This window comes from Artemia sp. Qi Xiang Cuo, chromosome 2 (genome assembly GCF_049724085.1).
Source record: "Artemia sp. Qi Xiang Cuo chromosome 2, ASM4972408v1, whole genome shotgun sequence".
Lineage (NCBI taxonomy): Eukaryota > Metazoa > Arthropoda > Branchiopoda > Anostraca > Artemiidae > Artemia > Artemia sp. Qi Xiang Cuo.
In genome coordinates, this window is record NC_142795.1 from 9,088,991 (window position 1) to 9,114,668 (window position 25,678).

The 25,678-nt window shown below is 32.6% G+C and overlaps 1 protein-coding gene across 1 annotated transcript in view; it reads left to right on the forward strand.

Annotated features, from left to right (window-relative positions):
* The window catches only part of LOC148954880 (uncharacterized), a 109,406-nt gene extending 86,155 nt beyond the window's left edge, over positions 1-23,251 (forward strand). Inside the window, 5 exon segments of the mRNA XM_089099003.1 lie at positions 14,570-18,744; positions 18,747-19,272; positions 19,274-20,237; positions 20,240-20,607; positions 20,609-23,251. Of these exon segments, the coding sequence (XP_088955129.1) occupies positions 14,699-18,744; positions 18,747-19,272; positions 19,274-20,237; positions 20,240-20,607; positions 20,609-21,595 (6,891 nt within the window). The 5' untranslated portion in view covers positions 14,570-14,698 and the 3' untranslated portion in view covers positions 21,596-23,251.
* Positions 23,252-25,678: the final 2,427 nt, after the last annotated feature.

The following is a 25,678-nucleotide window of genomic DNA, read 5'->3' on the forward strand; positions in this document are numbered from 1 at the left end:
GGGAACTTCCTCTTGAACGAAGTTCAATATTTGGGCCGCAAAGTGGGAAATGGCTAAATCACGCCACTTGAAAGCAGGGATGAGGATGTGAAGACCGTTCCAGAGCCCACCACCAAAAATGAAGTGAGTTCATTCCTTGGTATCGCTTCATATTACCAGAGGTTTGTCCCTAATTTCTCTTTTGTATTGTTTAAAAAAAAATTGTGAGACAGAGTCAAACTTAAGCATAAAGAGCGAGGCGTTGAGGAAGGGACAGCCCCTTTCATATACGGAATAATTTCTGTTCGTTTTAAGTTTTAATGTCGCTCCTTACTTTCAGTTAAAAAAAATTTTTTTTTATTTAGTTTTTTAACGTTTTGATTTAAGGCAGCTGTGATTTTGGCTCACCGTACATGAATAATTAAAACAAAATTTGCATATGAATATTACTTTTTTTGGCTAAATGGCTTTTTCGAAATTTTGTTCTGACGTAACTTACGAATTAACTTACGTAACAAACTTATATATTCGTATATTTTTATTACGTATATTAGGGGGTTCGCCCCCAGTCAATACCTCACTCTTTATACTAAAGTTCAAATTTTGTTTCAATTCTTTAAGCATGACCCCTTAATCACAAAGGCCGTTAATTAGAATAAATAGCTCTGATGAAAGTACAAAAAAAACTTTAGCGTAAAGAGTGAGGTAATGACTAGGGGGCGAACTCAATCATATACGTAATAATTTCTGTTCGTTTTAAGTTTTGATGCTGCTCCTTACTTTCACTTGAATTTTTTTTTTTACTATTTAATTTCTGATCGTTTTTTTAAATAATGCTGGGAAATCTGGCACCCCCTTCATTACAATGTCCCTTCCCCCATAAAAACTTCCTCCATGGAAATATTCCCCCACGTAACCCCTGATCCAACCCACCCTCCAACTACCAGAAAAAATCCCCCCCAGAAAACTTCTGTAAGCTTCCCAATAGCCAATACTATATTTAAACATTGGGCAAAGTTCATAACTTGCAGACCTTTTAGCTACTGTATTTTTCGACCATGCTGAGCAAAATTGATATCTCAAAATTTTGATCGGGTGACTTCGGGAAGAAATGAGTGCTGGAGGGGGCCTAGTTGCCCTCCATTTCTTATCACTTAAAAAGGGCACTAGAACTTTTAATTTATGTTCGATTGAGTCCTCCCACGATATTCTAGGACCCCTGGTTCGATACGAACACCCCTGAAAAAAAAACAAAAAAAACACGCATTCGTAATCTATCTTCTGGCAAAAAATACAAAATTCCACATTTTTGCAGATAGGAGCTTGAAACTTCTATAGTATGTTTATCTGATCCGTTGAATCCGATAGTGTGATTTTCAATAAAGTTTTATGACATTTAAGGGTGTTTCACCCTTTTTTCCAAAATAAGGCAAACTTTCTCAGGCGCGTAACTTTTGATGGGTAAGACTAAACTTAATGAAACTTCTAACTTTTGAAATCAGCATAAAAATCTGATCCTTTTGATGTATCTATTGGTATAAAAAATTCCGTTTTTTAGAGTTTCGGCAACTTTTGAGCCGGGTTGCTCCTTACTTACAGTCACAAACTGTTTGATGTACAAAATTTGTGTCTTGTAAGGATCAAATATTATTAATATTTGAAAATTAGAGATAAAGAGAAAATATGAATTTAAAAGAAATGATTATAGGGTGGGGCAAGAGAGTATATAAATGTATCAGCCATTTTTTTAGAATAAACTAACATTAATATTTAAAAATAAAGACGAAAGTTAAAATCATAGCACATAGTATAAAGTTGAGTCAGGACTAGGGGTACTGTAAATGACAAGTTAATTTAGCTAAATCACAGATGCAAAAAATATGGTTAACTTCTTTTAGCCTTTACCAAGATCAAAGTCCCTTTTGTGTTTGTGTAACTTCGTAAAAACATAACCGTTATTTGGTAATTAACTTAAAAAAAGTTTTATTTAACTGTGAGTAAGGAGCAACATTAAAACATAAAACGAACATAAATTACTCTGTATATGAAAGGGGCTGTCCCCTCCTCAACACCTCGCTCTTTACGCTAAAGTTTTTTATTGTTTTAAAAAATAAAGTTGTGAGACAGAGTCAAACTTTAGCGTAAAGAGCGAGGCGTTGAGGAGGGTCAGCCCTTTTCATATACGTAATAGTTTCCGTTCGTTTTAAGCTTTAATGTCACTCCTTACTTTCAGTTAAAAAAAAAATTTTTGTTAATTTCTGAACGTTTTTCAATTAATGCAGCTTTGATTTTGGCTCACCGTACATGAATAATTAAAACGAAATACGCATATTAATTTTCCTTTTTTTGGCTAATTGGCTTTCTCGAAATTTTGTTCTAACGTAACTTATAAATTAACTTACGTATCGAAGTTCTATATTCGTATGTCTTTATTACGTATATTAGGGTGTTCACTCCCTAGTCAATACCTCTCTTTTTACGCTAAAGTTCGAATTTTGTTCGAATCACAAACCCGAGAATCAAAAAGGCCGGTTAATTAGAATAGATAGCTCTTTTGAAAGTTCTAAAAAAAAGTTTAGGGTAAAGAGCGAGGTATTGACTAGGGGGTGAACCCCATCATATACGTAATAATTTTTGTTCGTTTTAAGTTTTAATGCTGCTCCTTACTTTCAGTTGAAAAAAGCTTGTTTTTTTATTTAATTTCTGATCGTTTTTTATATAATGCTGGGAATTCTGGTGCTCCCTTCATAGAAATGTTCCTTCCCCCAAGGAAATATCCTCCATGGAAAGATCTTCCCCCTTAACCCCTACTCCGACCTCGACCCTCCACTAGAAAAAAATTCCTCCTGAAAACGCCTGTATACTTCCCAATAACCAATGCTATATGTACACAATAGGCAAAGTTTATAACTTGCAGCCCTTCCCCCGGGAACTCTGGAGGACTAAGTCATCCTCAAAGACATAATAATTAGATTTTCAACTATGTTGAACAAAATGGCTATCTCAAAATTTTTATTGGGTGACATCGGGAAAAAAATGACCGTGAGAGGAAATTGCCCTCCAATTTTTTTGGTCACTTAAAAAGAGCACAAAAACTTTTAATTTTTGTTATAATGAGCCCTCTCACGATATTCTAGGACTACTGTATGGAAACTATCACCCCTGGGAAAAGAAATAAATAAAAAAAAAATAAACACGCGTCCGTGATCTTTCTTCGGGCAAAAAATACAAAATTCCACATTTTTGCAGATAGGAGCTTGAAAGCTCTGTAGCAGGGTTCTCTGACACGCTGAATCTGATGGTGTGATTTTCATTAAAGTTCTATCACTTTTAAGGGTTGTTTCTCCCTTTTTTCAAAAATAAAGTAAATTTTCTCAGGCGCGTAACTTTTGACGGTTAAAACTAAACTTGATGAAACTTATATATTTCAAATCAGCATAAAAATTTAATTCTTCTGATGTATCTATTGGTATCAAAATGCCGTTTTTTAGAGTTTCTTTTACTGTTGAGCCGGGTCGCTCCTTACTTACAGTTCGTTACCACGAACTGTTTGATATGCTAAAAATAAGGGCTTTCCGTGAGAAATTTTAGCTTAAAGTGATGAAATCATTTAGATTGGCTTGAAATTAGAATTTTTGAACTTATAAGCATCAGGGCCCAAAAACAAAATGAGCACACTCGAAATTAGCTGTTTGTTCAATAAGGGTTGTGAAAAATGAATTTGTTATAAAAAGCAATAAATTAGTCATTTTATAATTCCAAAATTATTAATAAATGCTCATAGCAGCACAATAGGGGACCCAGAATTTGAACCTGTATAGCAGCATAGCAGGTATAGCAGCATGCTGGAAGGGGCAAGCCTGTGGAAACAAATTGGGCTTACCAGTGAAAATTAAAAAATAGGCTTCAAGTCAATAAAAGACAGACTTCAATAGTATGTTAGTAAGAAAGTTCTGTAGCGAATAATAATGTGAAACAACTATGCTTATCAGTCTAAATTGGAAATGTGTTTTGACATCAATCAAGAATTTACGCTAAGCTTGCTGTATTCTAGAAAAACTATCTAAAAACATTTTTTAAACAATTAAAAAGTAAGGAGCAACATGTTAAAGAAACATTTAATCTTTCTCAATTCTTAAGAAAATTAAATAATAAAAAAAAATTTTCAACTGAAAGTAAGGAGCAACATTAAAACTTAAAACGAACAGAAATTATTACGTATATGAAGGGGTTCGCCCCCTAGTCAAGACAGTAAAGTTCGAATTTTGTTTGAATCACAAATCTGAATCACAAAGGCCGTTTAATTAGAATAGATAGCTCTTTCGAAATTACAAAAAAAAAACTTTAGCGTAAAGAGTGAGGTATTGACTAGTGGGAGAGCCCCTTCATTTACGTAATAATTTCTGTTCATTTTAAGTTTTAATATTGATCCTTACTTTCAGTTGAAAAAACTTGTTTTTTTATTGAGTTTCTGATCGTTTTTTAAATAATGCTGGGAAATCCGGCACCCCATTCATAGAAATGTCCCTTTTCCCAAGGAAACATCCTCCATGGAAAGATCCTCCCACGTAATCCCCTCATCCGACCCCCCTCCCCCCAGAAAAATACCTCCTGAAAACGTCTGTATACTTCCCAATAACCAATACTATATGTAAACATTCGGCAAAGTTCATAACTTGTAGCACTTCCCCCGGGAACTGTCGGGGACTAAGTCATCCTCAAAGACATATTTATTAAATTTTTGACTATGCTGAACAAAATGGCCATCTCAAAATTTTGATTGGGTGACTTTGGCAAAAAAAGACCGTGGGAGGGGGTCAAGTTACCCTCCAATTTTTTGGTCACTTAAAAGGGCACTAAAACTTTTATTTTCCGTTCGAATAAGCCCTCTCACGATATTCTACAGCTACTAGATCGATACGGTGACCCCTAGGGAAAAAAATAAAAAAAATAAACACGCATCCGTGATCTTTCTTCTTGCAAAAAATACAAAATTCCAGTTTTTTGCAGATAGGAGCTTTAAACATCTACAGTAGGGTTTTCCGTTACGCTGAATCTGATGGTTTTGATTTTCATTAAGATTCTATCACTTTTAGGGGTGTTTCCCTTTTTTCGGAAACAAGGCAAATTTTTTCAGGCTCGTAACTTTCAATGAGATAGACTAAATTTGATGAAACTTATATATTTGAAATCAACATAAAAATCCTATTCTTTTGATGTATCTACTGGTATCAAAATTCCGTTTTTTAGATTTTCGGCTACTATTGAGTCGAGTCGCCCCTTACTTACAGTTCGTTACCACGAACAGTTTGATAAAAATTGTTAATGAAAATGTAAAAATAAAAATATTATTTGAAATGAAAATAAGACACAAAAAGAAGTCATTACTTGCAGAAATCCTGCAGTTTTAAAGGAGTCTATAGGAGTTGTAGGGGTGTAGCATCAAGCTGGAGGGGCCAGGCGATGGAAATAATTCAGGGCTTAAATTGCAAAGTTAGAAAATGTCCCTTGAAATTAATAAACAAAAGGCTTTTAAATGTTGGTTGGCAAAAAATTCTATTTTTTCATAATATCAGACACACGGCAATTGTGTGAGAGACATGAAAAAAAGCTTGTTTAATTTAAGCCCACATCTTCGTTTGTATAAACGACTATACTGCCATCCATAAATATAGGTGTAAAGATTGTAGCAATAGTCTCTTGATTCTGCGAATTATTGTAAGATCCTTTTTGATGCTAAGAAATGCCTGTGCAGTTGAAATTGTTCTATGCAGAAGTACTTTTTTTTCATGTCTTTGAGAAAATTCAGAACTGAAGTGGAACATTTTTTTTTTGTTGGAAAGAATTAGAATTGAACTGGAACTTTTTTGTTTTCTTTTCTTTGAGAAAATTCAGAAGAGAACATGAACTTTTTCATAATTTCTTGAATGAAAATTCTGTATTGTGTATCCAGGAGGTGACTTCAAGAAGGAGTTTGTTACTTACTTACAATTTTTTTACAATTTTCTGAATGAAATTTCTGTATCGTGTGTCCAAGAGGTGACTTCAAGAAGGAGTTTGTTACTTACTTGCAATTTTTTCAGAATTTTCTGAATGAAATTTCTGTATTGTGTATCCAAGAGGTGACTTCAAGAAGGAGTTTGTTTCTTAATTACAATTTTTTCATAATTTCATAATGAAATTTCTGTATTGTGTATCCAAGAGGTGACTTCAAGAAGGAGTTTGTTACTTACTTACAATTTTTTCTTAGTTTCCCCAATGAAATTTCTGCATTGTGTATCCAGGAGGCGAATTCAAGAAAGAGTTTGTTACTTACTTACAATTTTTTCATTGTTTCTTGAATGAAATTTTTGTATTTTGTATCCAAGAGGTGAATTCAAGAAAGAGTTTGTTGCTTACTTACAATTTATTATAATTTCTTGAACGAAATATCCGTATTGTGTATCCAAGAGGTAAATTCAAGAAAGAGTTTGTTTCTTACTTATAATTTTTCATAATTTCATGAATGAATAGAACTATTGTAAAGAATAAAGACGGGTTAAGCTTAAAGATATTTATTTCTTTTCTTTTCTTTGAGAAAATTCAGTAGTATAAATTGTTCTATGCATAAGTACTTTATTTTTTTTCATATCTTTGTGAAAATTCAGAACTGGAGTGGAACATATTTTATTTCCGTTGGAAAAAATTAGAATTGAACTGTAACTTTTTTGTTTTCTTTTCTTTGAGAAAATTCAGAAGAGAACTTGAACTTTTTCATAATTTTTTGAATGAAAATTCTGTATTGTGTATCCAGGAGGTGACTTCAAGAAGGAGTTTGTTACTTACTTGCAATTTTTTCAGAATTTTCTGAATGAAATTTCTGTATTGTGTAACCAAGAGGTGACTTCAAGAAGTAATTTGTTTCTTACTTACAATTTTTTCATAATTTCATAAATGAAATTTCTGTATTGTGTATCCAAGAGGTGACTTCAAGAATGAGTTTGTTACTTACTTATAATTTTTTCATAATTTCCTCAATGAAATTTCTGCATTGTGTATCCAGGAGGTGAATTCAAGAAAGAGTTTGTTACTTACTTACAATTTTTTTATAGTCTCTTGAATGCAATTTCTGCATTGTGTATCCAAGAGGTGACTTCATGAAAGAGTTTGTTACTTACTTACAATTTTTTTCATAATTTCTTGAATGAAATTTCCGTATTGTGTATCCAAGAGGTGAAATCAAGAAAGAGTTTGTTACTTACTTACAATATTTTCATAATTTTTTGAATGAAATATCCGTATTGTGTATCCAAGAGGTGAATTCAAGAAAGAGATTGTTACTTACTTATAATTTTTCATAATTTCATAAATGAATAGAACTATTCTAAAGAATAAAGACGGGTTAAGCTTAAAGATATTTATTGCTTAAATGTATTAAAAGTTTTTTTTTGAAAAAACACATATTTACATAAAAATAGTACTTAAAATTTACTGTTAAACATCCACAAACGAGGGTAGTTGAAATTGTTCGATGCAAAAATACTTGTTTTTTCATGTCTTTGAGAAAATTCAGAACTGAAGTGGAACATTTTTTTTTTCGCTGGAAAAAATTAGAATTGAACTGTCACTTTTTTTTCTTTTCTTTGAGAAAATTCAGTAGTTGAAATTGTTCTATGCTAAAGTACTTTATTTTTTTCATGTCTTTGAGAAAATTCAGAATTGAAGTGGAAAAATTTTTAATTTTCGTTGGAAAAAATTAGAATTGAACTGCAACTTTTTTTTTCTTTTCTTTGAGAAAATTGATAAGACAACTTGAACTTTTTCATAATTTCTTGAATGAAATTTCTGTATTGTGTAGCCAGGAGGCGAATTCAAGAAAGAGTTTGTTACTTACTTACAATTTTTCATAATTTCTTGAATGAAATTTCTGCATTATGTATCCAAGAGGTGACTTTAAGAAGGAGTGTGTTACTTATTTACAATTTTTCCATAATTTACTGAATGAAATTTCTGTATTGTGTATCCAAGAGGCGAATTCAAGAAAGAGTTTTTAGCTGACTTACAATTTTTTCATAATTTCTTGAATTAAGTTTCTGTATTTTGTATCCAAGAAGTGACTTCAAGAAAGCGTTTGTTACTGACTTACAATTTTTTCATAATGTCTAGAATTCTATATCCGCATTGTGTATTCAAGAAGCGAATTCATGATAGAGTTTGTTACTTACTTGTAATTTTTTCATAATTTCTTGAATTGAATTTCCATATTGTATATCAAATAGCTGAAAACAATAAAGAGTTTGTTAGTTTCTTTGAATTTTTCATAGTTTTTTGAATGAAATTTCCATATTGTGTGTCCAAGAGGTCAATTCAAGAAAGAGATTGTTAATTACTCACAATTTTTTCATAATTTCATGAATAAACAGAACTATTCTAAAGAATAAAGACGGGTTAAGCTTAAAGATATTTATTGCTTCAATATATTAAATTTTTTTTGAAAAAACACATATTTACATAAAAATAATACTTAAAGTTCACTGTTAAATATCTACAAATGAGGATACCATGATATAGAATAGTTTTCAACGTGTCTTATCGCTTATCCCAATTAGGTATGTCCCTTGGTAACCATTGCGCGAAGAACCTAACCGCGTCTTCAGGACGGTGATAAGTCCCTCCAAATTTAGGACACTTAAACTCATCTAAATTGAAAAGTAGAATCCTGCGGTGACATTTTCGAATTGAAACTTTATCTTCAGGTACGTTACCCTTTACGTATAGTGCTTCAACCCCGAAAAAGCTGCAAATTTCACTGACTTCTTCCTGAACATTTCTCAGTTCTCGACCACTTTCATTATGTGGTTTTATCACTCTATCGTAGAATCCCAGTCTGTTTATATATTGTTATGTACTACTCCACAAGCTTTTATCATACTCAAACATATTATAGTTCACTATCCAATGATAACAGTCAATTTCTTCGATTTCCATAGACAATAATAAAAATGCACATTCAAATATAACACCACAAGATGATTTTTTTAAACCAATAAATTCTGTGTCATATAGTCCTACCATCCTGGAAGCTATTAATGTAATATTTAAGCAGAGAAGTACTTCATCAAACTTTTATATCTTTGCTCAAGGTTAAAAGGACTTATGGCTTGGGTGAGGAGTCCTAAAATCATCTAAATTCATTGTTGGGAAGAGTCATAAAACCCGTAGAATTCATTGCTGGGAGGAGTCATAAGACTCTCGGTATATATTGCATGCAAATGAAGCATGGAAATTGTTGCGTAACTTAGATTGTAAAATATTACATGTTTGTGAATATCATCATAAAAAATTGAATGTTATGAAGTCGTTCCATGAAATGATTCATCATGTTCTCTCTTGACATGACACTTATTGCGTTTCCGGGTCATACACAACTTTTACCATCGTTTTAGTCGTTTCGTGTCTATGAGCAAGCATAGAGTATGATTGGTAAAGCCACAAACATATTTCATTTAATTTTTCATAATTTCTTGGACGAAATGTCCTTATTGTGTATTCAAGAGGCGAATTCAAGAATGAGTTTAATATGACTTTATTAAAAATCAAATATTATTAATAAATCAGATGTATTTTAAACGTGGATGTTCCTGTCTCTGAAAACTGAAAACTCTCTTTGCGTGTGTGTGTGTCTAGACGGGTGTTTGCTTGTCTAGGGAGATTTTTGAGAAAAAAATTCATCTCTCTCAGACTATGGTAAAAGTTCATTTAACCTAACAGTAGTAGTATCTACAATTAGGAAAATTCCTTTTCTTACTTCTCCAACTTTTTAATAGATTTTCTAGGCGTTTGAGTTGGTAGCGTACCCTAGAAATAATGGAAATATAATAAAGTAATGTATAATATATTTTTAGTGAAGTAATGACATGTAGAATATTAATATAAAAATATGTTTCATACATTATTATACATTATTCACATCGTTGAACAACTTTAGACATTCTGAATCTGCTCCATAAAATAATTTATCGTGCTCTCTCTTGATAGTGCCCTCTGTAGAGATATCCATCTTATCTATGTCTCTTCTTTAGATCTTTCTTTTCTGCCATATCGAACCTCTTTTGTGAGAGCTTCCGTGTGTTTCTGATCTTCCTTGTAATGGAGAGAATGTCCTTTGTTTGTATTGTTTCTTGTGATAATGGTCACTCTCTTCCACTGAAGAAACTGATGAACCTACCCTTTTTCTCACCATTTCATCAAAGAATCTTCTTCTCATTTCTTAAAGATTGTCCTCTAATATTTAATTTCCATGATTCCTAAATTTTCTGCATTGTTCTCATACGAATTACTGAAGTCATGATAGTGGCCATTACAAATAGCACACTCAGAATAAAAAGATATTTCTAACTCAACACTTTGATCCATGTTAAAATCTGCTATGTTGTTGATTGATGTAGCTTTAGTTCTCAAATGGTATAGCCGCGTGGTGTCGATAACCGGCCATAGAGTACCATAGGAAAAGCCGCATCTCGTCTATGAGCAAACATAGAGTATGATTGGTACAGCCACAAGCATATTTCATGTCATTCTCTTTTATAATTTCTTTAATGAAATGTCTGTATTTTGTATCCAAGAGGCAAATTTAAGAAAGCGTTAGTTATGACTTTATTAAAAATCAAATATTATTAATAAAATCAGATGTATTTTAAACGTGGATGTTCTTGTTTCTGAAAACTGAAAAATCTCTCTGCTTGTGTGTCTGGACGGATGTTTGCTTGTCTGTGAAGATTTTTGAGAAAAAAAATCATCTCTCTCTCTCAGCCTTTGGTAAAAGTTCTTTTAACCTGTTTAATTTTTCTCATATATCCTCTATGAGCCTGCTAGTAGTTGTATCTATGTTTCTTGAAATTCCTTTTCTTACATCTCCAACTTTTTCATAGATATTCTAAGCGTTTGAGTTGCTAGCTTACCCTAAAAAAATGGAAATATAACAAAGTAATGTATAGTATATTTTGGATGAAGTAATGATATGTAGAATATTAATATAAAATATGTTGCATACATTATTATATATTATTAACATCAATGAACAACTTTGGACATTTTGAAACCGTTCCATAAAATAATTCATCATGTTCTCTCTTGATAATATAGTTATTCTCTTCTCTTAGTTCATGACCAGTAGATTAGTCTTTAATTCATTTTGAGTCATGCACACATTTTTACTGGGGGGTCATCCACATGTTCAATATGCATTTCATCTTTTCTATTATTAGATTGATTGACTATATTGTCAATGATGGTAGTAACGTTTGCTGGCACTTTGTTTTTCATCGATTCATCTTTATATTCCTCAGTGATATTTTCTGTCAATGCCCTTTTTATTATTCCGACAATTTCACAGTCTATTACCACATTATTTTTACGCTGGTAACAGTTCCGGCACGTAGACAAGATATGGTTTATGATATTAGCTGAAGAGTAGGCTTGACCTTTCTTCTTTTGACCTTCCGTTGAATGCTAATACCCGAAACCTGACGATAGGGTTTAACACTGGGTAATATGTTACCACAAGCACTAGCAAGAAGACACCCCTCTTCATCAACTATTATTTTTATGTTGGCATTCTGTTTGAGTGCAATCAGCCCTGGAGATCTCAATATCACGTATCCACCATCATAAGAGTTGAATTTTTTGGTATTCCAAAGAAGTTTAATTCCTTACTGTCATGACAATGCACGCATTTATTTCCGACAGTTCTACCACTTGTACTTGTTTCATAGTTCAAATACTTCTCCTTGTCTGCATTCAATGCTACAACAACACTATCCTGTGAACACACTTTCTTAAAAGACTCCATTTTCACTCTTTTAAACATAAGACTTATGTGTTAATCCTTCCACTGTGTGAAAAATACTTATTTAATACAAGCAATAAACTAGGTAGTGTCGATAACCGGCCATAGAGTACAACTTGGAAAGCCGCGTTGTGCCTATGAGTAAACATAGAGTAGGATTGGTACAGCCGCAAGCATATTTCATGTCATTTTAAGATACGTAAAAAAAGTTGAACAATTTTTCAAAGCCAAAAAAAAATTCAGTCCAAAAAAAAGTGCTACTACAAACATTATTTTTCTAATAGTAAAAGTCAAAACATCATATTTATATCATTCCCATTTTTTATTTCAAAAATATTAAATGTGGATTTCTTGTTTTAAGTACATTTCATATCAGTTTAAGACATGTAAAAACAAATTTGAAAAAAAAATTACCATGTAAGAAAAAAATAATGGGGAGATGGGGCCACAAAGTTGGAGGGAGGAGGCCCCTTGGAGATTTGGGAGAAGGAGCCTTTGGAGGTTGAGGTCCTTGGTGGTTAGGGTCATTGTTGGTTGTGGTTCTTGATGGATCAAATCCATAACCATCTCACTAGTTGATTTCTAAGGATTGTCCTGAATTTTTATATTAAAATTCTTTTCTTGGCATGTACATCTTTATTAGTTTCAACTTTTTAGTATACGACAATGCTAAGGCATATTTTGTATAGACAACACTGTTCAATTGATACTTGTGTAATATACAGAACAAAGCCAAGAAGTATAGCTAAGTCAAGTCACAAGATCATCTTGGCACCTACGACTCTATTAGTTTAATCTTTTTAGTATATTACAATGGTAAAAAATATTATATATTTCCCCCATCTAACATAATATGCTTGTTAATTATACAGAAAACAGGCAAGGAGTTTTACCAGGTTAAGTCGCAAGATCTAACCAAGATCTAATATCTCAATGGAACCGTTTCCATTGATTGATATCAATGGTGTTATTCCAAATTTATATTAAATTGCGTAAGAATTACCAACCCCTCAGACTTACCTTAACTGCTGTGTACATTTAACCCTTTTTACCACTTCCATACAATCCAATCAACAATAAGAATATAATCTAACTCTCTTTCACCCCTAATATTCAATCATCAATTAAGATCATTCAGAGCAGAGTTATGCAAATGGAATAAATTTTCGCAAATTGAATCCTTTTTACCACTTTCATAGAATCCACTTAAAATAATTTTCGTATTATTCTCATCTTGGCTTCATCATTATATTTGTCCTAACGATACAAGATAAAACAGTTCTGACTGCATTCCTTTCATCGTTCTGAATTTACCCATGACGTGTTCCTAATCATACCCGTCTTGGCATAGTTGACAAGATCCCAGATACCTAAAACCTACAGGTTATTAACCTGTTTGAATATCTAGTTCCACAATATAACGTGTTTGGTCGCAATATAGTTCCAAAATATAATGTGTTTGTTTGTATCATACAATCACCCGTGATATTGCGTATATACACACTACTTGCAGGTCCCAAGATATTTCTCCAAAACTGAAACTTTTTTTTTGAATGATCCTAAACGTTCAGATTGTACAAAACAAACCTACGAAAATCCCCTCCCATTCACATAAATGATAATTAAGTAAGGGTGGGCTGTTTCTATAGTGAAATGAAACCTTTATTAACAAGATGAAACTGGAAATCCTATGCTGATAGGATATCCTTACACAACAAAACAAAATTGTTATATGTGAAAATCTTTTCATATATATGTTGGCTTTCTTGTGAAGATAATTTTTTTTCCCATATCTATGTCGTGCGCAAAATCTTTATCATAAGTGCAATAGTTCGATTTTGTTTAATTTATTTACACCTTTCAATCTGAGCGTGAGAAATTTGGAATTGAACTAAAAAGATACTGCAATGCTTCTAGATAATTCAGTAAAAGAAAGTTTGACACATTTAAAACTTGTAAGAAAATTATTTTGCATGTTATAGTGAAATACATAGTATAAAATTGGCCATCTCCTCAAATGTTTAACCATAAGACTTAAACATTCATCTGAAGTATAAAACTACATTAGTTTTAATTCCATGCATAAAAGTAACAACAAGAATGTGCCTTACCCTTGAATTAGGACCCTGAGTTATAATGTGAACATGACATTTTTCTAGATATAGGATAAATGCCAATATGTCAGGTTGCCTCCTATTTATCTTTCACAAAGTAACCATAGTCCTTCTATTTTGAATTTTTATAAGTTGTATTTTCATTATTTTGAATTTATGTTCAATTTTTCTGCCTTTTTCTGACTGCTGCTATAATCCCATGGGTTTTAGCAATAAAGTCACACAGTGTTTAATAAATCACATTTGACATAAATTCTCTAAGTTGGTAAATGAGATAAAAACAAACTGAAATTATAATGATTAATCAAGTCAAACTTGAAATAAACAGAAACTACCACAAGCAGAAAAGTATATAACGTCCCATAAGTCTTTTAAGACCAGAAGATCATTTGTGGTTTACTGAAAACAATTTGTGTTTACAAAATTCCTCTTTATGTTACATTAATGGGCTCAAAATCAATGAAATTTACTATTGAAGTTTTCTGTTTTTCTTTGCATCACTTTTTTTGTCGTTTTCGTGATCAGGGCTGATTAATTGACCTTCTGATCCTTTACTGGAATCTTAGTACAATGTTTTAAACAGTGCATCAATATAAAAGCTAGTTTTTTGTAAATCAAAATCTTTTCAAAATCTTATATTTTCTTCCAGATTTTTTGGAAATATCCTAATGACAGACTGGAAAAACGTTACACTGCTCACCATTTAAGTTCTGCTTAATTTGATAGAGAACACAGTAGTCAGAACAGTCCATCCTCATCAGCTTAACCAGAATCCCTGATGCAAAACCAAAGGGTAGAACTTTCTGAAGAAACCAAAGCGTTATTTGAGGCATTATCACATAAGTCAGCAGAATCTGAAGAAGATCGATTGAATAAAGTAAAAAACTTAGCTGAACAAGGGGCAGACATCAATGCACATAGTGCAATTACTGGTGATAACAAAAATACTCCGCAACATATAGCTGCTCTAAAAGGCTATAAAAGTGTTGTTACATATCTTCTAGGCTATCCTAACCTGCGAACTGATATCAAAAATGACAAAGGTGAAACCACATTGAATCTAATGGAAAAAAGAATAAAAAACAAAAAACTAAAAAGCAGAAATATTTATGAAGACATTAAAAAAATCCTGGAAGATCATAGTGACCTTGTAGAAAAAACTGCTCAAACCTTGAGAGGACAAATGGCGGACAAATATGAAGATATGGTATTCTGCATGATAGAAAGAGCAGGACGAACAAAGTTTTCGAATAGTGAATTTAATATTGGTAGAGAAGTTAAAACAAGGGACACAAATAATCAAAAATTTGATGATGAAGTTTTTAGCTATAAAGAAAGTGGCAAGAAATATATTATTCCAATCCAGGTTAAACACAAAGGAGAAACAAAAAAAATAAACAATTCTGATTTAGAATCTTTTAAGGGTGAGTTTGGTGTTCAAAAATACTTCCTTTCTTACCTTGACCTTGAACAGGATATTAGAGAATTTACAAACAAAAAGAGTTTTAATACAGAGGATAATGAAGAAGCTAAGAAGAGAAAGTATTTCGAAGATGGTGAGATACAGTATGTGGTGTTATTTACCAGTGCTAATTTCGACACTCAGCTAGAGGAAGCAAACTTCAAATTCAAAAAGGATGCACCTCTAGGTATTATAGATATTTTTGATTTGTCGCCCGGAATACCTCAAAAACATAACTATGAAAAATATAAGCAACTAGATGTGATAAGTGATAAACTGAAAACGAGTCTATTGCAAACAATTTCTGAATTTGAAAGTCAAAATAACCACCAACGAACCTTAACAAGAACTGAGAAAGAAGATAAAATAAAAAACTTTTTAAATCGGTTAGTTTTTGTAATTAATCAACCTAAGGCAGATTTTCTAGAGTTGAAACTTAGTGGTCTAAATCAACAAGAAATATTGAATGGTACTCCTTTCAATGAAATATTTGATAATTCATTTAAACAGTATCGACAAAATCTAGAAATAGGCCTTTTTAAAAAGGGGGGTCGTCCTTCTGGCTGGATTGACGGAGAAACTGTAGTAAGTTACTTCAAAGAATTGAAATACAACGTTCTCACGTCCGTAATAGTAAAAAGCATGACTATAATGTATAACAAACAAACCCTTGGCTATGGTTCATTTGAGAACTTAAATGTATTAACTGAACTAGATCAATTTCTAGATGATGATAATGGATGTATATTGTATGTACAAACTTCAGAAACCCTTTTCGGTAGCATAAAACTTATGCAGTACCTTAACACCAGGAACGACTATAGTTTAGAGGAAGGTAGTAGAATTTCTATAGCCCTAGAAGAAGTTTTACGAAGTGATCAACATAAAGAAGCTGTAGTACACGCATTTAAGAATTTAGCCATCAACTTATTGACGATAGAATGTGACGATAAGGCTCATAGTCAAGAAAGCCTATTAGGTCTATTTAATTCATTATTGTCCAGCATAACCCAACTAGGTTCTAAGAAAAAGATCATTTTAATTAATCATAAAGGAAAAACCAATGCTTTAGCTGAATATTTTCGGAGTACAAATGCACTAAAGCATTATGAAGTAGATGATGAAATTAATCTGCTGGATTTTAAACCACGTGAAGACCCTTTTGATAAAAGGCTATTACTTCTTCAAAACAAAGTAGAAAGAATAAGTTTAAATCGATTTTTTTATCCATTTCCTCGAGATATTATAGATATGAATGCATTTTCTGATCTTGTTCGAGGTAAAGAGATAAATATAGGTTCTGAACTGACAGATTTAGGTGATATTAAGGATTACTATATAGATCGTAAATTCCGTCAAGTTGAGATAAATGCAGAAATAGAAAATGATAGATCATTTCAGGATAAGCTGGCTTATACAAAGCAACGTTTTGATCTGTTATGTGAAAAAAACCCTGATGCTAACATTCATTGGGTAAAAAGTGAGCCTGGAAAATTAATTTGGCTGAAATCACAAGGCTCTGTATCTTTATTACGTAAATATGTCAAGCCTGGAGGAAGTTGTATTGATCATTATTCAGAGTCAGAGTTCTTAGACCAAACTAAAGAAAATAAAGTAGTAATCATTTCTGATACAGCAGGGATGGGGAAGACGACAGTTCTGACTAGCCTATCTAAGAAAATAAAGGAAAGATATTCTGATAGATGGATACTAAAAATTGATTTAATCAAGCATACGGGTCAGTTAAATATTCTAAATAATTTGGCAAATAGAGGTCAACTAAATGAGGATCAAGCAATTGACTTTTTGCTCAAAAAGCTATTAAAGCTTGAAGATGGTCTAGAGAAGAAATTATTAGATAATATTCTTCGCATCGATTCTGATAATGGAGTGCAGGTAGTAATTCTAATTGACGGTTTTGATGAAATTTCCCCAGACTATAAAGATATAGTAATTAATCTGCTTTGCGAGTTAAAAAAGACTAAGCTGGAAAGATTGCTGGTAACTACTAGGCCAAATATGAAAACGGATCTAGAGAGCTGTTTTTGTGTTCTTGCTTATGATCTAAAGCCATTTTGTAAAGATACGGATCAAGTAGATTTTTTAGTTAAATTTTGGAAACAAAAATTCAAGCAAGAAAAAGTTGATCAGGTTGATGATCAACAGCTAGAAATTTATGGCAATGAAGTAATTACAGGATTTTCTGCATCAACTAGGAGTATAGAAACAGAATTTACTAGTATTCCGTTGCACACTTGGATGGTAGCAAACGTTTTTTATGAGAACAAAGAGAGAAAACAAACAAAACAATGGCAAGGATGTAAAGAATTTTTAAATACTACTAACATTCTGAATCAAAAACCAGTCCTACCAAGTCAACTTAACATTGCAGATTTATATGAACGATTCGTAGAAACAATATTCTATGATATACATTTTAAAGAGAAACAAGAAATAGATTTCACAAAACCAGGGAATAAAAGGTTACTTGAACAAGAGAACCAAAAGTTTAAAAAACAAAAACAAGAACTAGCACTTTACACATTGTTGAATAACGAAGATTTTAAAAAAGTGTCGTCTACAGATGAAGCAGAGATTAGTGGTTGGATCCATGATATTCAATGTGGAGGAGAAAACAAAGGTATTATTGATCAAATTATAGGTGATAAACCGCATTTTACCCATGCTACTTTTGCTGAATATTTTGCCTCTTTTGCTTTTGCTAAGAAAATGGTCGATGATATTAGTGAGACACTTGAAATCATTAACAAAATTTTGCCTTTTACCTCTCGCATTTTCATTAACAGTATAATGAAGCAATTAGAAAATACAAAAAGAGAAGAAATTCTTCCATTGTTAACAGGGTTCCATTGTTCCCATTGTAACAACTCTTCCATTGTAACACTAGTAAACTATGCCACTCAAAAAGGTTTTTTGAACGTTGTTGAAGCTCTATTAACATCTGGCCATGATGAGTGGCCGCAGCCTGATGAGGAAAGGAAAACACCGTTACATTATGCTGCTCAAAATGAGCATAGCGATATTATGACGTATTTACTAAGCTATTATAATGACATCTTAGAAGAGAATATTTTAGAGCATGGAACCTTTAAGAAAGAGATACCTTTAAGAAAGATAAGAAAGAGGAACAATAAAGTGTCAAAATTAGTTCGTTTTGTAAACAAAAAGGATATTCATGGTAAAACTGCTCTGTATTATGCTATCGAATGTGGATTTTATGGAAATTATGTAGAGTTAGGAAATTATTATATAGGAAATTATATTGCCTGCGATTTATTATTAAAAGTTGCTGATAAACGTAAACTTAAACGTTTACGTAAAAAATTAGAGGTAAAATATTACGCTGTTTAGTCGACAATGGAGGTATAGAGACAGTCAATAGAGGAGACAGTTACTATACAGAAATTCTAATGGCGGCAACTAGAAATGGTCATATAACCTTTCAACAATTTGAAAGTCAAGACAAAGAAAATCTTAATAGACATCTTTGTATAGCGTTTCAAACCAATAATTTCAATATCATACAATATCTATATGATCGTCTCATAGAAACCACTGCATTGCAAGAAAATGGCTTTGCATTGCATGGTGCAATTGGTATTTGAGCTAACCTATAAATTATTAAGTATATAATCGGCAGAGGAGAAAATGTTAATGTTAAAATTAAGGGGGGTCAATCACCTTTATTCCAGGTGATATGCAAAAAACGTAGATTGAACATAATAAAATATTTGATCGACCATGGAGCTGAAGTTAATATGGAAGATAATTCAAGTAAGACACCTTTGTTTTACGCTTTGAAGACTATAAATGATGAAACTGAACTTCAAAGAGATGTTATAACGTGTCAAGCAGAGGATACTCTTAACATATTTGCTAGTCCATTGCAATGCAGATATTCCTGAATTATTCAGGAAACAAGCTGAATTCTTTGAAAATCGAGATTGATATAATTTGAATTTTGATCTAGAGAGGGTGCCTCGTTTGCATAACGCTATTCAATTCTGGCCTACAGATTGGAGTAAATTCATTATACGTAAAGGTGGAGATGTTAATATTACAGATAAAAATGGGAAAACACCGTTACATTGGGCTATCCAGTTGCAACGAATTGAAATTGTTCAGCTACTGTTGCAATATGGTGCTATTTATGATGCAGTTGACTTACAAGGAAGGACACCGCTTGACCTATTAAAAGCAAGAAATCCAGATTCATTGAATACAATAGAAAAAAGGATGGTTTGGTTACTGAATACATTGGATCAACTGTTCAATGGTGAAAATCTAACTAATCAGTTATTATTAAGTACTAAAATTGGTTATTACTTCGAAAAGAAAGACTTTGTGCCATACAATGACTTTTATAAAGAAGATTATCCAATAATATTTATGCTTAATGCACAAAATAATCAAAAGAATTCATTGCTACATTTAGCTACTAATATGAATGATAAACAAGCCTTGACAATTTTATTAAAAGTTAACCTTGATTACTTGACATTTAAGCGATTTTTTCATTTTTTCAAAGACTATCTTCAGTCTTCTTCGCCTATCAGCCTGTGTCCTTCGTCTTTTTTTAATGACTATCAGCCTATATCGATAAGTTCAGCTAACAAGGAAGGTAATATGCCAATACATATTGCAGCCAGAGAAGGCAATGCTGACATTGTTCGTTTACTTTTAGAAAATGATACTATTTTTAATGCTAAGATTGAAGAAGGTCGGTCTCCCAAGGAACTTTCAAATGATCATAATGTTGATCAACTATTACAATCAGCTAACGTGTTCTTTAATGTAGGCGATTCAAATAGTAAGCAAATAATCGAAGAATATATAAAAAACAGGGGGCATCGGTATTCGTTAATGCTAGGGATAATAATCATAAAACAGCTTTACACCATGCTGTTTCAGCTAGTAGGAATGATATTATAAAATTTTTACTAGAGAATAATGCAGATCCGAATGCATTAGATATTAACCATCATACGCCACTCCACTTTGCTGCTGGAAACAACAATATGGAGGCGGTTGAGCTTTTATTGAAACACGGTGCATTTTACAATATTAAAAGCAAACAAGGAAAATCACCATTTGAACATATTGAGAACGAAACGTATGATTCTGCTAACAGTTCATATTTGAATTTACTAGGCTCCATCAATGAATTATTTATTGGTATAGAGACTTACGATCCTGAAAGTACTAAAAAATCATTTCAAAATCATAAGTCTACAAAAAACTTCTAGAATCAAGATCGAAACTATTATTAATGTTCGGGATAATCTTGCAAACACGCTTCTGCATTATGCAGCTGATTATGCTTATATGGACATCGTTAAACTTTTGTTACAGCATGGTGCTATTTTTAATCGAAAGAACATATTTGAAAGTCCTCCAAAAAGTCCGCACAAAGATATAAATGACATACTCGGTTCAATTAAGGAAATATTTGGCCAAACTAATTGTGTGTATTCAACACAAGTTGACATGAAAATAATTACAAATGTTCGTAATGATGAAGGTATGACAGTTCTGCATGTAGCTCTTAAGGAGGGAAATCTTAATGCTGTGATAGCATTATTAAAGGCCGGTGCAAGTATTGATGCTGAAGATATCCATGATAATAGACCTCAAGATTATGATCAACAAGGACACATAAAAAATATTTTAGAAGCTAATAGAGAGCTGTTGCGAGAGGTACGGAGTAATATTGGGAATAACGCGGAGAAGCTGATTGCAAAAGAAGCTGTGGTTACTCCTTCGACTGTGCATCTTGCGGTTAAACATGGCTACTGTAATATTGTCAAGACTTTACTAAAAGGTCTCAAAGTTAATGGAGAGCTAGAAAATATTCTAAAGGTTACGGATGAGGATGGAAACTCAGGTTTGCATCTAGCCCTGGAGCATGGACATTATGAAGTTGCTAAAACATTACTAGTTTATGCTTAAAATATCAACGATAATGGGAATACACTTAAGCAGCTTATCGAAAATGCTAACCATGCTGATAAAAAACCATTTAGCTTATCTAAAGATAAAAACAAAGCAAAAGAAGTTGCAAGAAGTTTAATGAAGTTGAGCAAGAAAGATATAAGGATGTTATTACTGTATTTTCAACTAGTCTCAATCCTTAATTCAAGCATTGAGCGTTTATTTGACATAAAATCAACAAACACAGAAATAAAATTATAATATGAACAAGGATTGTACAAAGACCCAATGAAATGCAGATTAACTGTTTTAAATATATTGACATTTATTCCTAAAAGTCTGAGCAATATTGTATTTATTAACACTTAAAAATGAATTTCTTAATAAATGTATTTGTTAAAATACATTTATTTTAACAAATAAACTCTTGGTCTTTACAAGATATAAGGAGTGTTAGTTTACGTTAGGATTGTTAGTTCTACTCGTGTATATATTTTGTATTATAAATATATATACCCTAGTTATGCTTAGAGTTAGAATATAGGATGTTATTTGTCTTACGAGTGTCGCTTTTGCTTCTACTTTTGTCACTTTTGTCGCGACCAAACGAAATTGTGACTATGACTCCTTACATCCATCATTGAAGCCAATTATGAATGAGACTGCAAATATTTGTGACTCTAAGGAGATGCAACTGTGATAACTTAAAAACCATTGCCTTTTCTGACTGCGACTACTTGCAACAGCAACTTCTTTTTACTGTGTCTATTTACAACTATGAGTACTTTCAACCATGACTGCAGCTTCTTTTAACGCCACTCCTTGTGAATGTGACTAAGACTACTTGGTACTGCAACTGCTTGTAATTTCGACAACATGCACTTGTGACTGCTTACGACTGCGACAACTGGAAACTCCGACTTTTGGAGACTGCCTACTCTTGAAGTTTTGATTACTTGTAACTGTGAATGTTTCTGCTTGCGAAGGCTTTTAGTCTCAACTTTGACTACAACTGCTTGCGGCAGGAACTGTTGAAGACTTTAACTTCTTGCGATTACAACTACATGCGACCGCAGCTGCAAATACCAGAAACTCCACCTAGGCGTGACTGAGAAGATGACTTCTTGAGGCTGTGGCTTCTTAAAATTTACGTTAGCCCGTATGCCCGTATTTACGTATGTAGTAATTTCTCTTCATTTTAAGCATAACTGGATTATCTATTTAAATTCTGTTAGTTTTAACTTTCGCTTATTTAATGATTAAGATTTCCAGCATTTTCGACATGACTGCAACATTTTAACGCCACTGCTGCAACAATGCGACACACGTGTCTGCGACAATGTCACTATTTAACACTGTGACTTCTTAAGACTTACGTTAGCCCTTATTCAGTGTGTGGTAATTTCTTTTCATTTTAAGCTAAACTTGATTAAATATTTAATTTCTGTTAGTTTTGGATTTCCTTTATAGACGTCATTTATGTTCAATTTACGCTAAATTTACCGTTGGCTTTATTTCTGCTCGTCTTATGTTTAATGTAGCTCCTAATTTCTTCTGCAAAACTTATTTTATGGAAAAAGTTATTTCTTTGATCTTAACTCAGCTCGTTATTGATTGACACAGTTTTTATGTGTTTATAAAAGAAGTATTTACTAGCAATTTTTCTTTTTTCATCAAGGATCAAGACTGGCTTGCTACTTTTATTTTGTAAAAATCTAGAAAACTTTTTGTCATAGTTTTATCAGTGTAAAATTAGATTAGTGTATTTGCTCTATAATTCTGTCTTTTAAAGCTGTTGTAAGTTGAAATTATATATTAGTCTATTTATACAGTTTTGAATGTATATTGTGTCGAACATATTGTGTATATTATCTAGAGGAAATAAATTATTCAAATAAATTCATCATTCAAATATTATTCGTGTGTTTTTCATAATTCAAATATCGTCAAATGTTATTCAGATAAAGAGATTAAATTTCTCTTTAAACTTTGGACATATATAGGGTAAATGTACGTCTAACAACAATCATCATACAGCCCTAAGAATAGACATATATGAATTGACCATCACATAAAGAAAGAAAAACGAGCAAAAATGGGGTTTTTAAAGGCCAAATGAAAATACTGAAAAAAACACAACAAAGCGAATATTTCGAGACGACAAACGCCTCTCTTCTTCAGCGCGAAGCGAAATATTGTATTCAAGGAAAGTGCAGAAGAAAAAAAAACAATTAAAAACAAACATGGAAATTCAATTTGAAAAGAACCAAAACACCAAAGAAAAAACCAAAAACTTAAAAGATGAATAAAATTCAATAAAGCCAAAAATTATGAGAATTAAAACCAAGTACATAACAACCATAAAAGCGAGTTATTTGCTAATATCCCTGATTTGCACAAAATCCAAAAAATTGTGAACACCTGCCATCGACGGATACTAGTGAAAAACTGATGAATAAAAGAAAAGAAAACAATTCATTCACTCAAAAACAAAACGAACCAGCAATTAAATAAGTTGGAGAACTTTAAGGTCGCCCCTTCTTAATCAGGGCTAAACTTTGGTAGGGTGTTATATCTGAGGCTTGGGTAAGATCGGTACTCAGAATCCAGTGACAACTGATATTTATTATAAAAGGAAAATATTCTAACTCTAATTATTTTGAATACATCTAAACTTCTTCTAGGTCTGCTGTCTAATATTCTATGGGTCTGCTTGTTCAATCCACAAATGTTTACCGACAAAAAAGGATTAAGTTAATTCTAGGCTATCGAATATTTTTAATTGAATGAGTTAAACTCGAATAGCTAGTTAAGTCTTGAGTTCTGGGGAATTAAAATCCTTTAGTTCAAATTATTGCTTCTCGAGTGAGCCAAACTAGGAATAACCGTACTTAATTAGTACCATTTTATTCAATTAACCCGATCCAAGATATCCTATTGTTATATCCTGTAAAAGGGTTTTGTGTTCCTTGGACTGTTAATAAGTTTTAACTTCAGCAGGGTTAACTCTTAATTGAATATATCTAGACATAAAGGGCTGGAAATTCATAGTTTGACAATATTATTTCTTTTTTCCCTAACCTGTCTGTATAAACATTGAGGCCACCTTTGTATAAACAGATGACTAACAGATGACAGATTGCTAAACAGATGACAGATGAGATGGCAGGAGACGGATGACTCCATTGACTAGTTTTTTTATAGAATGATCTTAAATTGACGCGTTTTTTTTCCAGTCAGAATCATCCAGTTTATATAATAAGCCATTCACGGGAACCAAATGGAGATCTCCTAACCTTTTCCTAAAAAAAATGGGATTTCCTTTTGTTCCTAAATTCAAAATTCTTGGTTCTGAGCTCTACCCAAAATGTCAAATCTTGGAAATATTTAGGTATCCTGCTTACTTTAGAAGCCGTTTCAGTAATGTGCTTGCTTTCTTTGTCTCAATTTTTGGCCTGGGAGACTCTAATCCAGGTTCATGATCATGAATACTCTGTGAGTATATGCATATGCAGCCTTTGCGCGCTGGGATGCAAACCTTTTTGCATCCCTATTGACGCAGACCTTTTTTGCTTCATTGAAATATGTATGTCACCCATTCTCACTGCCATGAGTGGTAGAAGCAGCCCATTTCCGCATCTTCGAGATGTTTCTCATCAGCACCCCTCTGAAGTACATGAATCCATATCATGACATGTCTGTGACTCCTAGTCACACTAGGTCTATCCCTAACGGTTAACCTATATCTACAAAACTACGGAATCTGGGCCTGTGCCTTCCGGTGGTTCCCTTTCTATTGCTTGGAGGCCGCTGGACTTTCGGCAAAAATTTCCCTAAAAATTTTCTTGTGGTTGGTTTATAGGTGCTGGGGCTAAACAATATTTTGCTTTGTGTCCTGTTTCACCACAGTGGATACAGGTTGGAGGTTTTTTACATTCTAATTGTCTATGTGGTTCCCCGCAAGTCCAGCGTTTTATGCGGGCGTTTTTTCTTTCACTAAATTTATTCTTGGAATAATAACTCCTCGTTGGTCTTGACATATCTATTCTAAAATAGCTAGACTCTCCAAAGTTCAAACATTTCTTTGGGTTGTTTTTATAATTTCCTACGTTTTTAAATTCTACTCTGGAGTTATCTCTTTGTCCACCAGGTGAGGTGTTGTCTCCTGAATCAACCCCCGTTGCTCCCAAAGACATGTCTGAGGAGTCCCAATACATTAAATCAATCGATTCAAATCTCTTTGCCAGCGCTAATAATTCATCTTTGTCATCTGTTGCTTTAGTTTGTTCATGAAATTTCCTTCCAATTGAAGGGAGCATACCACTTTTAAAAATACTAACAGTT